The following is a 16,836-nucleotide window of genomic DNA, read 5'->3' on the forward strand; positions in this document are numbered from 1 at the left end:
TGACATGTCGTTCATTTTCAAAATATCGTTGCTGGTGCCGGTTGCAGGTTGTTCGTCATTCCTGAGGCAGCACACATCGCTATGTGTGACACCCCAGGAATGACGAACAACAGCGTTCCTGCGTCCTCCGGCAACGAGGTGGGCGTATCATTAATATGGCTGGTCTCTGCCCCTCCGCTTCTATTGGCGGGCCGCTGTGTAAGGTCGCTGTGACGGCGCACAAACCTCCCCCTTACATAAGAGGTTGTTTGCCGCCCACAGCGGCATCGCTAGGAAAGTAAGTGTGTGTGATGCATCCTAGCAATATTGTGCGCCATGGGCAGCGATTTGCCCGTGACGCATAAACGACGGGGGCGGGTGCTTTCACGAGCGACATCGCTAGCGATGTCGCTGAGTTTAAAGCAGCCTTTAGACTCTAGTACCACCTATTGGAAGTAGAAATCCTAAAAGTCAATATCGATATTTCCAACAGGTGACTCTAAATTTCAAATCCTCTTGCTCTCTGAAGAATAAATTTCCCAGAGGATCATTAAATAGCCTAAAAGTCTCCTTACACGTCATGTCAAGCATATAACTCTCTACAAGGAGAAACGTTACCTCTAAAACCCCTGTTAAGGCCTCTAATACAGCAAAATCAGATTTATTGTTTTGCAGTGAGGAGGGGCAACACTCTGAAACGTGTCTGAAAATTGAGATTCTGGTTTGACTTTTATCCTAAATCATGAAGGAAGGCTCATTAAAGGGTCAATATTGACTTTTAGGATCTTCCAATAGGTGGCACTAGAGTTTAAGTTCTCTTCCTCTATAAAGAGAGAATTTGCATAATGTATTAACTAACGGTAAATTTAGCAAGGCCAAGAAATTACATGTTTATTCTTTTGTGACATGTGACATGTCATGTGACATTCGGCATCTCATCTATTTAGGAAAACTTTGTAATGTTTTTTGATAGTGTCTTAAATTACATAATATGCTTAGAAGTCTTATCAAAATAAACTTGCTAAATAAGCTATTTGTACCTTTAAATTGAGTTTTCACCTTTAAAATATACAGTTTACATCCATACAAATTCACTATTTCCCTCTAACACACAGAGTTCTACTCTATTATTGTAGCCATGTATATTTTATACCATCACTTAAAGATCACTGTGGGTCTGACATCTGGGACCCCCCAAGTCCCATCACAGTTTTCCCTGAACAGCAGCTCTCTTGCATCTGACATCATTCACTTTAATGGAGCTATAATGCAGCGATGTGAATGGGAACGTGCAGATGAAAAGCTGGGAAGCAGCTCCACCGCCCCTTCATTCTCAGGATCAGAGGGGATCTCAGACGTCAAACACCCAGTGATCAGTAACGAATGTTACATACTTGCTGTATGCCATCACATAATGAAATATGAATATTCCTTTACGTTTTTTGGATATTCCTTATAGCTGTAACCCCTTCACAACTTTTGACGTACTGGATATGTACGTCAAAGGTTTTGACTCTGCCTTTGATATGGGCTCACACGCCGATCTGCATCATTCCCTGCATGTGATGGTGGATTTATTCAGCTATCATGTGCCTCTAATAGACATGGGTGGATCGGAGATCCGCACACAGCTGTTAATGAGTTCATCTCTGACAGCGGGATTTAACACACACCGGCAGAGGGGACAAGTCATTTGCTGCTCCCATCGACGCACACGAGACAAGTTTGCAGGCCTCGATGGGTTGTTATAACAGCCAGGGGGTCATGTGATGACCCCTGTATCTGTTATTGTGATCCTCCTGTGCTGTGGCCCCTAAGGGAAGTAGTAAATACAGCATAATGTAAAATTAAAAAAAATAAAAAAAAGGTTTTTAAAAATCTGAAAAAATAAAAAACACAAAAGTTCAAATCCCCCCCCTTTTACCCTGTTAAAATAAAATAATTAAAAAAAATTCACATATTTGGTATTGCTGCATTCAGAAATATCCGATCTACAAAACTACAAAATAAAATAATCCGTACAAAGCGCAATGAGAAAATAAATATAAACACTAAAATTCTATGTTTTTGGTTGTCACAAAGTTGCAATTAAATGCAATCAAAGGCGATCAAAAGATTGTATGCCCCCCAAATAGTATCAGTAAAAATGTCAGCTCAGGGCGCAAAAAATAAGCCCTCAGAAAGCTGCATGTGGCAAAACATAAACACAGAGACACAAGCAAAAAAAATTATTTAGAAATTTCTGAATTTTGTTTTCACCATTTAAATAAAAAAAAACCTCCACATGTACTGATCCAGAGAATCATGTTGCCAGGTCAGTTTTACCATAGAGTGAAAAACAACTGCAATTTTTTTTCCAATTTCTATGCAATTGGAATTTTTTTCCCATTTTTCAGTACACCATATGGTAAAATGAATGGAGTCATTCAAATGTTCAACTCATCCCGCAAAAAAACAAGCCCACATATGGCTATATTGATGGAAGAATAAAAACGTTATGACGTTATGGCTCTTGGAAGAAGGGGAGGAAAAAACAAAAACGGAAAATCACATAGGGGTGAAATAGTTAAATGCCACCGCAATGTGTATATGAGCTTTATTTTTTTACTATGGTATAATCAAAATATCTTTTTCCATTGTATTTGATGATCCAGACAAATTATAAGTGTCACCTCAAGGAGAAGTTCTCTTGTGACATCAAGCCTGGCATCTGTGGATGAAGCTGAAGAGATGACCCAGAAAATTAACACAGATCTAAGCGAAAACGGAATAAGTGATGAAAGGGAAGATCAGGTAATAATAATCTGCCTAAAAATAAATATTAGGATTTTTTTTTTAACAAAACGTATGTGCTAATCACTACGATAAAATGTGATTGTATATTACTATTATTTTTATTGAGGACTGGTGTGGGGAGTGGAGCGAGCACGATGGGAATTCTAGTTTCGGAAGTAACAACTTTATGATATTGAGCTTTGAAGAGAAGAGCTACACTAAAATAAATCATTATTATATTTGCTGCAGATCTCACAGTTCTCTGAATGCTGAGCTCTGTATAATGCCACCTACAACACTAACTTACAACTTTCTCTGTACATGGTGCATATGCAGAAATCTGCCAATAAGTGGTGGGGGTGGGGTTATACAGGGCTCATATGATTATATCAAAACTACAGCATGCAACCCAGGAAGTCACCTCATGTGCAGATCATTACAGTAGCTTAGGTATCCATGGTTAGGAACACTAGTAACTAACTGTCATTATCCGTGCTCGTAAGCATGGATAATGTTACGGGGGGCTGTCTGATAATAACCGAAAGGAGTATCAGACAGTCAGGGTCCACCGTGCAAAGACTTTGCTGCAGACTATGGCAGAGTGCAATACCTCTGTTAACTCACAGAAGGATATAATAAGTAAGTAAAGCAATTCCTCCCTTACTTGGAGGGTGTGTGGAATGATCTCTGTTAATAATCACAGAGACAAAGGCAATGTGTGCGAAATGGCACCTACCTAGGTCCGCTCTTCTAGTGGTGCAAAAGAGACGAACAGCAGCGTAAGCCGCACAAAGCTCCTACCTGCGTTCGCTCCACTAGTGTGCGAGGACACGAACCACTAGATATGGCACCTGCCTAGGTCCGCTCTTCTAGTGGTGCAAAAGAGACGAACAGCAGCGTAAGCCGCACAAAGCTCCTACCTCTGTTCGCTCCCCTAGTGTGCGAGGATACGAACAACTGCCAGACGCAGTATAAGGAACGTTACCCTAGCGGCAACGTCCACCTACGAGTAGAATCACAAGGCCCAGCCAGACCATGTGCCTCAGGCACCTGCCTATGTCCGCTCCCCTAAGAGGTAAGGATACGGACAGCAGCCGAAGCTGTAAGGTATAAGAACGCTACCCTGCCGGTAGCGCTCACCTAGCATAGACAGAGGAATGCCTAGAGGAACGCGCACAGAGCGTCTACTCATATGCATGAACCAAGAGGACTGAGCACCATGCGGCATGTGTCAGGGTCTTATATAGACTCTGTGCCTCATCCAAGATGGAGGACACTAGAGCCAATCCGCTGCCGGAACGACAGGAGTGACGTCATGCTGGCCTATCACCGAGCAAGACGTCACAAGCACATGACCAGCGACCAATCGGCATAGAAGGTGTCAGAGACATGTGACCTCGTGTCAGCGATGATGTCACCCGCACATGTGCAATGGCTCCAAGATTGGACTTAGTCTCCGGCGCTCGCACATGTGCAGTAGCAAGAAATCTGGACTTAGTCTCCAGCGCTCGCACATGTGCAGTAGCAAGAAATCTGGACTTAGTCTCCAGCGCTCGCACATGTGCAGTAGCAAGAAATCTGGACTTAGTCTCCAGCGCTCGCACATGTGCAGTAGCAAGAAATCTGGACATAGTCTCCAGTGCAACCGTAACAGTACCTCCCCCTCAAGGGCCCCCCTCCCGGCGACGCAGGTAATCGGCAACTAAGTCGGGAGCATGGACAGCCTCCTCAGGCTCCCAAGAGCGATGTTCCGGGCCATAGCCCTCCCAATCTATCAAGAAGAACCTGCGCCCTCTAACCATCTTAGAACCAACTATGGCTCGTACCTCATAGCTAGAGTGAGAGGAATCAGAGGCAGGAGAGTGCACTTCACGAGCGTGAGGTAAAATAGCCGGCTTTAGCAGTGAGACATGGAATTTGTCATGAATCCTAAGATGGACAGGTAACTTCAATTGATAGACTACAGGATTTACCTGTCGAAGAACCTCATAAGGACCCAGGAAGCGAGGAGCAAATTTGACAGAGCTCACTCTAAGTCTCACGTGTTTTGCAGAGAGCCACACAAAGTCCCCTGGAGAAAAGACAGGAGCCGGGCGACGAAACCGATCGGACACCGTCTTCATACGGTCCTTAGCTGCTTGGATCGACTCTTGAGTCCGATCCCAAACCTCTCTGGCATTAGTTGCCCAGTCGGCCACAAGAGGAGGAGGTGCAGCAGCGGAAAATGGTACCGGTACCCTAGGGTGTTGCCCATTATTGAGTACGAATGGTGTCTGCCCAGTGGCCTCAGCCAGCGAATTGTTAAGGGCAAATTCTGCCCAGGGTAGGAGGGAGGACCAGTTATCGTGGTTCTCAGCAACAAAGTGTCGAAGGTATATAATCATAGATTGATTGGTACGTTCAACCAAACCATTAGTCTCCGGATGGTATGCCGAAGAGAGATTCAACTCAATTTGCAGAAGGCTACAAAGATCTCGCCAGAAACGGGAAGTAAATTGCGGGCCTCTATCACAAATGATACGATCTGGCATCCCGTGAAGCCTAAAGACATGCTTGAGGAATAGTTTGGCTAGTACCCTGGAAGATGGGATTCTCGATAACTGTTACGGTTGCTGCGAGCACTGGAGACTATGTCCAGATTTCTTGCTACTGCACATGTGCGAGCGCTGGAGACTAAGTCCAATCTTGGAGCCATTGCACATGTGCGGGTGACATCATCGCTGACACGAGGTCACATGTCTCTGACACCTTCTATGCCGATTGGTCGCTGGTCATGTGCTTGTGACGTCTTGCTCGGTGATAGGCCAGCATGACGTCACTCCTGTCGTTCTGGCAGCGGATTGGCTCTGGTGTCCTCCATCTTGGATGGGGCACAGAGTCTATATAAGACCCTGACACACGCCGCATGGTGCTCAGTCCTCTTGGTTCATGCATATGAGTAGACGCTCTGTGCGCGTTCCTCTAGGCATTCCTCTGTCTATGCTAGGTGAGCGCTACCGGCAGGGTAGCGTTCTTATACCTTACAGCTTCGGCTGCTGTCCGTATCCTTACCTCTTAGGGGAGCGGACATAGGCAGGTGCCTGAGGCACATGGTCTGGCTGGGCCTTGTGATTCTACTCGTAGGTGGACGTTGCCGCTAGGGTAACGTTCCTTATACTGCGTCTGGCAGTTGTTCGTATCCTCGCACACTAGGGGAGCGAACAGAGGTAGGAGCTTTGTGCGGCTTACGCTGCTGTTCGTCTCTTTTGCACCACTAGAAGAGCGGACCTAGGCAGGTGCCATATTTAGTGGTTCGTGTCCTCGCACACTAGTGGAGCGAACGCAGGTAGGAGCTTTGTGCGGCTTACGCTGCTGTTCGTCTCTTTTGCACCACTAGAAGAGCGGACCTAGGTAGGTGCCATTTCGCACACATTGCCTTTGTCTCTGTGATTATTAACAGAGATCATTCCACACACCCTCCAAGTAAGGGAGGAATTGCTTTACTTATTATATCCTTCTGTGAGTTAACAGAGGTATTGCACTCTGCCATAGTCTGCAGCAAAGTCTTTGCACGGTGGACCCTGACTGTCTGATACTCCTTTCGGTTATTATCAGACAGCCCCCCGTAACATTAGGACTGAGCCAAGGGTCTGGCAGTTATGGCAGAATATCAGCAGTTACACCGTTACATACAAGTACTTGAGTCACGGCTCAAGAGTATAGAGGATAAACCTCAGACCATGGTGACATCTGCACATGATCCTCGACTTGCTCTGCCAAACAGATATTCTGGCGATGCCAGATCATGTCGTGGTTTCATTAGTCAGTGTCAGATACACCTAGAGGTCAACTCTTCTCGCTTCTCTACGGAGAGGTCCAGAGTAGGCTTTATCATCTCCTTACTTCAGGACAAAGCCTTAGAATGGGCGACTCCCCTATGGGAGCGCTCTGATGTGGTTACTCTGAGACATCAAGACTTTCTTGATGCTCTTAAGGCGGTATTCATGGGTCCGCAGGTTACCCATGATGCGGCCCTGAGACTGTTAGATCTATCTCAGGGTTCGTTATCCACTAGTTCTTATGCCATTGCTTTTAGAACTCTGGTGGCAGAACTAGATTGGCCAGAGAAGGTGTTGATTCCTATCTTCTGGAGAGGGTTGGCAGGCTATGTCAAGGATGCTCTTGCTACTCGTGAGGTCCCTGCTTCTCTGGAGGACTTGATCACAGTAGCAACGAGAATCGATGTACGCCATAAGGAACGTAGACTCGAGGTCTCTTCCTCACGCCCTAAGCATCGGGCTATTCCAGTTGTTGAGGGTCCACTATCATCTTCCTCAGCATCTGAAACATCTCCCACTCCTATGGAGTTAGGTCATACGTTCTCCAGACTACGCAAGTCTGGTCCTCCTATATGTTACGTATGTCGTCAGGCTGGGCACTATGCCAACAAGTGTCCTAGTCGTCAGGGAAACTCCCTGGCCTAGTAACCATTAGAGGGGGGTTACTAGAGACGTCTTCTGCACCCTCTAAGTGTTGTATCCCAGGTCAGCTCTCGTTATCTGAGAATACATGGCCTATTATGGCTTTTGTGGATTCCGGAGCTGACGGGATTTTTGTGTCCTCAGGATTTGTAAAGGGACACAATATTCCCTCTATCATGTTAGAGGCGCCTATTCCTGTCCGTGTTGTTAATGGAACTATGTTGTCTGACTCCATTACATTGAGGACAGTTCCCTTGCGCCTTTCCCTGTCTCAGGGTCACATAGAGGAGATTTCTTTTCTTGTTTTGCCTGAGGGTATAGACGACGTCCTTCTGGGTCTTCCATGGCTTCGGACTCATGCTCCTCACATTGACTGGGAGTCTGACAGCATTATTAGTTGGGGTTCGAAATGTCAGTCCCGATGTCTTCCCTTACCACCTAAGGTCGTTGCGGTTGCATCCACTGATCTCTCTCCCATACCTACACCATATTTGGATTTCGCTGACGTGTTCTCCAAACAGGGTGCTGAGGTTCTTCCACCCCATAGGCCGTATGACTGTGCCATAGACCTTATCCCAGGTTCGGTTCCACCTAAAGGCAGGGTTTACCCCCTGTCGATACCTGAGTCGGAGGCCATGTCGACCTATATAAGAGAGAGTTTAAAGAAGGGGTTCATTCGTAAGTCTGTCTCTCCCGCGGGAGCTGGGTTTTTCTTTGTTCGGAAGAAAGAGGGTGATTTGCGTCCCTGCATAGATTACCGGGGTCTCAACGCAATCACAATAAAGAACAAATACCCATTACCTTTAATTTCGGAGCTCTTTGACAGACTGAGAGGAGCTCAAGTTTTTACGAAGTTGGATCTGCGGGGTGCGTATAACTTGGTACGAATTCGAAAGGGTGACGAATGGAAGACCGCTTTTAACACCCGAGACGGTCACTATGAATACCTCGTCATGCCTTTTGGGTTATGTAATGCACCCGCAGTATTTCAGGACTTCATAAACGATGTGTTCAGGGATTTACTGTTATCCTCAGTAGTGGTGTATCTGGACGACATCCTGATTTTTTCTCCTGATCTGGAGACTCATCGTCAGGATGTCGTTCGTGTCCTTTCCCGTTTAAGGGAGCACTCATTGTTTGCTAAACTCGAGAAATGTGTATTCGAGCAATCCTCATTGCCTTTTTTGGGTTACATTATCTCACAAGAGGGTCTGGCTATGGATCCTGCGAAGCTCTCTGCTGTCCTGCAATGGTCCGAACCTCATTCCTTGAAGGCGGTGCAACGCTTCTTAGGATTCATAAATTATTACAGGCAGTTCATACCCCATTTTTCTACTTTGGTGGCCCCTTTGGTGGCCTTGACTAAGAAAGGTGCTAATCCCAAAGCCTGGTCTACTGAGACATCTCAGGCTTTTGAGGCAGTAAAAAGACACTTTTCAACTGCTCCCGTTCTTCAAAGACCCGATGAGAGTAAGCCCTTCCTCTTAGAGGTTGATGCCTCTTCAGTGGGTGCTGGTGCGGTCTTGTATCAAAAGAACGGTGCAGGTAGAAAAAGGCCGTGTTTCTTCTTTGCTAAAACCTTTTCACCAGCAGAGAGAAACTATACCATTGGGGATAGGGAACTGCTCGCCTTGAGATTAGCCTTGGAGGAGTGGCGTCACTTGCTGGAAGGAGCGAAACATCCTTTCCAGGTCTATACAGACCATAAGAATCTGACGTACTTACAAACCGCCCAGCGTCTGAATCCTCGCCAAGCCCGCTGGTCCTTGTTTTTCTCCCGCTTTCACTTCTCCATCAACTATCTGTCTGGGAGTAAGAATAACAAGGCAGACGCCCTGTCTCGCTCTATGCTTTCTACCGAGGAAGAGATTGACGAACCTCGTCTTATCCTTCCCTCCAGGGTTTTTCATACGCTCTCCCCTGTGACGTTAGACCAAATCCCACCGGGCAAGACCTTTGTTCCGCCTGATCGACAGAATGATATACTGTCATGGGCCCACACCTCAAAGGTGGGTGGGCATTTTGGTATTAGGCGGACACGAGAGTTACTGGAGAGGTGGTATTGGTGGCCACACTTAGCCAGCCACGTCAAGAGATATGTCGGTTCCTGCTACTCGTGTGCTCGCAACCGTCCATTACGGCAGAGACCGGCTGGGCTCTTGCATCCTTTACCAGTGCCAGATAGACCATGGGAGGTGGTAGGCATGGACTTTGTGGGTGATCTTCCAAGTTCACAGGGACATAGATTTGTGTGGGTCATTACGGACCATTTCTCCCGGATGGTTCATCTCGTACCGTTATCGAGAATCCCATCTTCCAGGGTACTAGCCAAACTATTCCTCAAGCATGTCTTTAGGCTTCACGGGATGCCAGATCGTATCATTTGTGATAGAGGCCCGCAATTTACTTCCCGTTTCTGGCGAGATCTTTGTAGCCTTCTGCAAATTGAGTTGAATCTCTCTTCGGCATACCATCCGGAGACTAATGGTTTGGTTGAACGTACCAATCAATCTATGATTATATACCTTCGACACTTTGTTGCTGAGAACCACGATAACTGGTCCTCCCTCCTACCCTGGGCAGAATTTGCCCTTAACAATTCGCTGGCTGAGGCCACTGGGCAGACACCGTTCGTACTCAATAATGGGCAACACCCTAGGGTACCGGTACCATTTCCCGCTGCTGCACCTCCTCCTCTTGTGGCCGACTGGGCAACTAATGCCAGAGAGGTTTGGGATCGGACTCAAGAGTCGATCCAAGCAGCTAAGGACCGTATGAAGACGGTGTCCGATCGGTTTCGTCGCCCGGCTCCTGTCTTTTCTCCAGGGGACTTTGTGTGGCTCTCTGCAAAACACGTGAGACTTAGAGTGAGCTCTGTCAAATTTGCTCCTCGCTTCCTGGGTCCTTATGAGGTTCTTCGACAGGTAAATCCTGTAGTCTATCAATTGAAGTTACCTGTCCATCTTAGGATTCATGACAAATTCCATGTCTCACTGCTAAAGCCGGCTATTTTACCTCACGCTCGTGAAGCGCACTCTCCTGCCTCTGATTCCTCTCGCTCTAGCTATGAGGTACGAGCCATAGTAGGTTCTAAGATGGTTAGAGGGCGCAGGTTCTTCTTGATAGATTGGGAGGGCTATGGCCCGGAACATCGCTCTTGGGAGCCCGAGGAGGCTGTCCATGCTCCCGACTTAGTTGCCGATTACCTGCGTCGCCGGGAGGGGGGCCCTTGAGGGGGAGGTACTGTTACGGTTGCTGCGAGCACTGGAGACTATGTCCAGATTTCTTGCTACTGCACATGTGCGAGCGCTGGAGACTAAGTCCAGATTTCTTGCTACTGCACATGTGCGAGCGCCGGAGACTAAGTCCAATCTTGGAGCCATTGCACATGTGCGGGTGACATCATCGCTGACACGAGGTCACATGTCTCTGACACCTTCTATGCCGATTGGTCGCTGGTCATGTGCTTGTGACGTCTTGCTCGGTGATAGGCCAGCATGACGTCACTCCTGTCGTTCTGGCAGCGGATTGGCTCTGGTGTCCTCCATCTTGGATGGGGCACAGAGTCTATATAAGACCCTGACACACGCCGCATGGTGCTCAGTCCTCTTGGTTCATGCATATGAGTAGACGCTCTGTGCGCGTTCCTCTAGGCATTCCTCTGTCTATGCTAGGTGAGCGCTACCGGCAGGGTAGCGTTCTTATACCTTACAGCTTCGGCTGCTGTCCGTATCCTTACCTCTTAGGGGAGCGGACATAGGCAGGTGCCTGAGGCACATGGTCTGGCTGGGCCTTGTGATTCTACTCGTAGGTGGACGTTGCCGCTAGGGTAACGTTCCTTATACTGCGTCTGGCAGTTGTTCGTATCCTCGCACACTAGGGGAGCGAACAGAGGTAGGAGCTTTGTGCGGCTTACGCTGCTGTTCGTCTCTTTTGCACCACTAGAAGAGCGGACCTAGGCAGGTGCCATATTTAGTGGTTCGTGTCCTCGCACACTAGTGGAGCGAACGCAGGTAGGAGCTTTGTGCGGCTTACGCTGCTGTTCGTCTCTTTTGCACCACTAGAAGAGCGGACCTAGGTAGGTGCCATTTCGCACACATTGCCTTTGTCTCTGTGATTATTAACAGAGATCATTCCACACACCCTCCAAGTAAGGGAGGAATTGCTTTACTTATTATATCCTTCTGTGAGTTAACAGAGGTATTGCACTCTGCCATAGTCTGCAGCAAAGTCTTTGCACGGTGGACCCTGACTGTCTGATACTCCTTTCGGTTATTATCAGACAGCCCCCCGTAACAATAACGGTACGAGATGAACCATCCGGGAGAAATGGTCCGTAATGACCCACACAAATCTATGTCCCTGTGAACATGGAAGATCACCCACAAAGTCCATGCCTACCACCTCCCATGGTCTATCTGGCACTGGTAAAGGATGCAAGAGCCCAGCCGGTCTCTGCCGTAATGGACGGTTGCGAGCACACGAGTAGCAGGAACCGACATATCTCTTGACGTGGCTGGCTAAGTGTGGCCACCAATAGCACCTCTCCAGTAACTCTCGTGTCCGCCTAATACCAAAATGCCCACCCACCTTTGAGGTGTGGGCCCATGACAGTATATCATTCTGTCGATCAGGCGGCACAAAGGTCTTGCCCGGTGGGATTTGGTCTAACGTCACAGGGGAGAGCGTATGAAAAACCCTGGAGGGAAGGATAAGACGAGGTTCGTCAATCTCTTCCTGGGTAGAAAGCATAGAGCGAGACAGGGCGTCTGCCTTGTTATTCTTACTCCCAGACAGATAGTTGATGGAGAAGTGAAAGCGGGAGAAAAACAAGGACCAGCGGGCTTGGCGAGGATTCAGACGCTGAGCGGTTTGTAAGTACGTCAGATTCTTATGGTCTGTATAGACCTGGAAAGGATGTTTCGCTCCTTCCAGCAAGTGACGCCACTCCTCCAAGGCTAATCTCAAGGCGAGCAGTTCCCTATCCCCAATGGTATAGTTTCTCTCTGCCGGTGAAAAGGTTTTAGCAAAGAAGAAACACGGCCTTTTTCTACCTGCACCGTTCTTTTGATACAAGACCGCACCAGCACCCACTGAAGAGGCATCAACCTCTAAGAGGAAGGGCTTATTCTCATCGGGTCTTTGAAGAACGGGAGCAGTTGAAAAGTGTCTTTTTACTGCCTCAAAAGCCTGAGATGTCTCAGTAGACCAGGCTTTGGGATTAGCACCTTTCTTAGTCAAGGCCACCAAAGGAGCCACCAAAGTAGAAAAATGGGGTATGAACTGCCTGTAATAATTTATGAATCCTAAGAAGCGTTGCACCGCCTTCAAGGAATGAGGTTCGGACCATTGCAGGACAGCAGAGAGCTTCGCAGGATCCATAGCCAGACCCTCTTGTGAGATAATGTAACCCAAAAAAGGCAATGAGGACTGCTCAAATACACATTTCTCGAGTTTAGCAAACAATGAGTGCTCCCTTAAACGGGAAAGGACACGAACGACATCCTGACGATGAGTCTCCAGATCAGGAGAAAAAATCAGGATGTCGTCCAGATACACCACTACTGAGGATAACAGTAAATCCCTGAACACATCGTTTACGAAGTCCTGAAATACTGCGGGTGCATTACATAACCCAAAAGGCATGACGAGGTATTCATAGTGACCGTCTCGGGTGTTAAAAGCGGTCTTCCATTCGTCACCCTTTCGAATTCGTACCAAGTTATACGCACCCCGCAGATCCAACTTCGTAAAAACTTGAGCTCCTCTCAGTCTGTCAAAGAGCTCCGAAATTAAAGGTAATGGGTATTTGTTCTTTATTGTGATTGCGTTGAGACCCCTGTAATCTATGCAGGGACGCAAATCACCCTCTTTCTTCCGAACAAAGAAAAACCCAGCTCCCGCGGGAGAGACAGACTTACGAATGAACCCCTTCTTTAAACTCTCTCTTATATAGGTCGACATGGCCTCCGACTCAGGTATCGACAGGGGGTAAACCCTGCCTTTAGGTGGAACCGAACCTGGGATAAGGTCTATGGCACAGTCATACGGCCTATGGGGTGGAAGAACCTCAGCACCCTGTTTGGAGAACACGTCAGCGAAATCCAGATAGGGTGTAGGTATGGGAGAGAGATCAGTTGATGCAACCGCAACGACCTTAGGTGGTAAGGGAAGACATCGGGACTGACATTTCGAACCCCAACTAATAATGCTGTCAGACTCCCAGTCAATGTGAGGAGCATGAGTCCGAAGCCATGGAAGACCCAGAAGGACGTCGTCTATACCCTCAGGCAAAACAAGAAAAGAAATCTCCTCTATGTGACCCTGAGACAGGGAAAGGCGCAAGGGAACTGTCCTCAATGTAATGGAGTCAGACAACATAGTTCCATTAACAACACGGACAGGAATAGGCGCCTCTAACATGATAGAGGGAATATTGTGTCCCTTTACAAATCCTGAGGACACAAAAATCCCGTCAGCTCCGGAATCCACAAAAGCCATAATAGGCCATGTATTCTCAGATAACGAGAGCTGACCTGGGATACAACACTTAGAGGGTGCAGAAGACGTCTCTAGTAAACCCCCCTCTAATGGTTACTAGGCCAGGGAGTTTCCCTGACGACTAGGACACTTGTTGGCATAGTGCCCAGCCTGACGACATACGTAACATATAGGAGGACCAGACTTGCGTAGTCTGGAGAACGTATGACCTAACTCCATAGGAGTGGGGAGATGTTTCAGATGCTGAGGAAGATGGTGGTGGACCCTCAACAACTGGAATAGCCCGATGCTTAGGGCGTGAGGAAGAGACCTCGAGTCTACGTTCCTTATGGCGTACATCGATCCTCGTTGCTACTGTGATCAAGTCCTCCATCGAAGCAGGGACCTCACGAGTAGCAAGGGCATCCTTGACATAGCCTGCCAACCCTCTCCAGAAGATAGGAATCAACACCTTCTCTGGCCAATCTAGTTCTGCCACAGAGTTCTAAAAGCAATGGCATAAGAACTAGTGGATAACGAACCCTGAGATAGATCTAACAGTCTCAGAGCCGCATCATGGGTAACCTGCGGGACCCATGAATACCGCCTTAAGAGCATCAAGAAAGTCTTGATGTCTCAGAGTAACCACATCAGAGCGCTCTCCATAGGGGAGTCGCCCATTCTAAGGCTTTGTCCTGAAGTAAGGAGATGATAAAGCCTACTCTGGACCTCTCCGTAGAGAAGCGAGAAGAGTTGACCTCTAGGTGTATCTGACACTGACTAATGAAACCACGACATGATCTGGCATCGCCAGAATATCTGTTTGGTAGAGCAAGTCGAGGATCATGTGCAAATGTCACCATGGTCTGAGGTTTATCCTCTATACTCTTGAGCCGTGACTCAAGTACTTGTATGTAACGGGTGTAACTGCTGATATTCTGCCATAACTGCCAGACCCTTGGCTCAGTCCTAATGTTACGGGGGGCTGTCTGATAATAACCGAAAGGAGTATCAGACAGTCAGGGTCCACCGTGCAAAGACTTTGCTGCAGACTATGGCAGAGTGCAATACCTCTGTTAACTCACAGAAGGATATAATAAGTAAGTAAAGCAATTCCTCCCTTACTTGGAGGGTGTGTGGAATGATCTCTGTTAATAATCACAGAGACAAAGGCAATGTGTGCGAAATGGCACCTACCTAGGTCCGCTCTTCTAGTGGTGCAAAAGAGACGAACAGCAGCGTAAGCCGCACAAAGCTCCTACCTGCGTTCGCTCCACTAGTGTGCGAGGACACGAACCACTAGATATGGCACCTGCCTAGGTCCGCTCTTCTAGTGGTGCAAAAGAGACGAACAGCAGCGTAAGCCGCACAAAGCTCCTACCTCTGTTCGCTCCCCCTAGTGTGCGAGGATACGAACAACTGCCAGACGCAGTATAAGGAACGTTACCCCTAGCGGCAACGTCCACCTACGAGTAGAATCACAAGGCCCAGCCAGACCATGTGCCTCAGGCACCTGCCTATGTCCGCTCCCCTAAGAGGTAAGGATACGGACAGCAGCCGAAGCTGTAAGGTATAAGAACGCTACCCTGCCGGTAGCGCTCACCTAGCATAGACAGAGGAATGCCTAGAGGAACGCGCACAGAGCGTCTACTCATATGCATGAACCAAGAGGACTGAGCACCATGCGGCATGTGTCAGGGTCTTATATAGACTCTGTGCCTCATCCAAGATGGAGGGACACCAGAGCCAATCCGCTGCCGGAACGACAGGAGTGACGTCATGCTGGCCTATCACCGAGCAAGACGTCACAAGCACATGACCAGCGACCAATCGGCATAGAAGGTGTTCAGAGACATGTGACCTCGTGTCAGCGATGATGTCACCCGCACATGTGCAATGGCTCCAAGATTGGACTTAGTCTCCGGCGCTCGCACATGTGCAGTAGCAAGAAATCTGGACTTAGTCTCCAGCGCTCGCACATGTGCAGTAGCAGAGAAATCTGGACTTAGTCTCCAGCGCTCGCACATGTGCAGTAGCAAGAAATCTGGACTTAGTCTCCAGCGCTCGCACATGTGCAGTAGCAAGAAATCTGGACATAGTCTCCTCTCCAGTGCTCGCAGCAACCGTAACAGATAAGCTGCAATGCCTTGCACATGAGGTAAGTGACAAAGCTTAGAGGAGAACTACTGTGTTTTTCCAAAATTAAGACACTGCCTTATACTATTTTGCTCCGAAAAAAGTGCTAGGGCTTATTTTCGGGATAGGTCTTATCCTTGGAGAAACATGGTTAGGGGTAAGTTTACCCCCGCAAAAAAGCAGACTCCCTCCCTAACCAGGAGAATCATACTTACCAGACTCTGGACGTTTGCGTGGCTCCCAGGTCCTCCTGCGATTTTCGGCGGGCGCCCCAAGCAGGTAAGCTCTATGCTGCATCTCCAGCTTCTGGATGACACTCATACATCAGATCGCGCACACACATCGGATCATACATACACAATCACACATCAGATCACACATCACAATCATCAGATCGCGCACACACACTGACCGCATCTGGCAATACCAATTGCTTCCAGCCAGCAGGGAAAGATGGGATGCAGTGCAGTGGAATGCATAGAGGACCTGGTGGTGGAATGCATCAATGTGTTCCACCGCAGGTACTATGCGTTCCATAGCCCTGCTTCTAAGGATCCTCTATCAGCGAGAAGAAATCAGTATCACTGAATGTGGTGAGTGTGTGTGTGTGTGTGATCTGATGTGTGATTGTGTGTGTGATCTGATGTGAGGGTGTGTGCGATCTGATGTGTGTGGGTGTGCGATCCTCTGCAGGTCCTCCCGCTCGGCATCTGGGGAGTATGATTGCGGGGTGTCCGCTGTCTATAATGAAGTGTCCTGTAATCTTAAACTTTTTTAGCTGCATGGACACTTTATTATTGAACCATGGCTAGGGCATATTTTTGAAGTAGGGCTTATATTTAAGCCTTGCTCTGAATATCCCTGCTAGGGTTTATTTTTGGAAAAACACGGTATACTACATTTCTAGTGGAGATATTTGCTAATATCATTATGGGAAAGGATCTTGGAGATGGAAATACCCCTTTAAATGCACTTAAAAAAGGTTTAACACAAGTTCTTCTGATCT

The 16,836-nt window shown here is 47.8% G+C and overlaps 1 protein-coding gene across 1 annotated transcript in view; it reads left to right on the plus strand.

Annotated features, from left to right (window-relative positions):
* The window catches only part of ADGB (androglobin), a 499,062-nt gene that overhangs the window by 165,443 nt on the left and 316,783 nt on the right, over window positions 1–16,836 (plus strand). The window contains exon 13 of the mRNA XM_075339549.1: window positions 2,634–2,772. Within this exon, the coding sequence (XP_075195664.1) occupies window positions 2,634–2,772 (139 nt within the window). The remainder of the gene's footprint in view (window positions 1–2,633; window positions 2,773–16,836) is intronic.

This window comes from Anomaloglossus baeobatrachus, chromosome 3, assembly GCF_048569485.1.
Source record: "Anomaloglossus baeobatrachus isolate aAnoBae1 chromosome 3, aAnoBae1.hap1, whole genome shotgun sequence".
Classification (NCBI taxonomy): Eukaryota; Metazoa; Chordata; class Amphibia; order Anura; family Aromobatidae; genus Anomaloglossus; species Anomaloglossus baeobatrachus.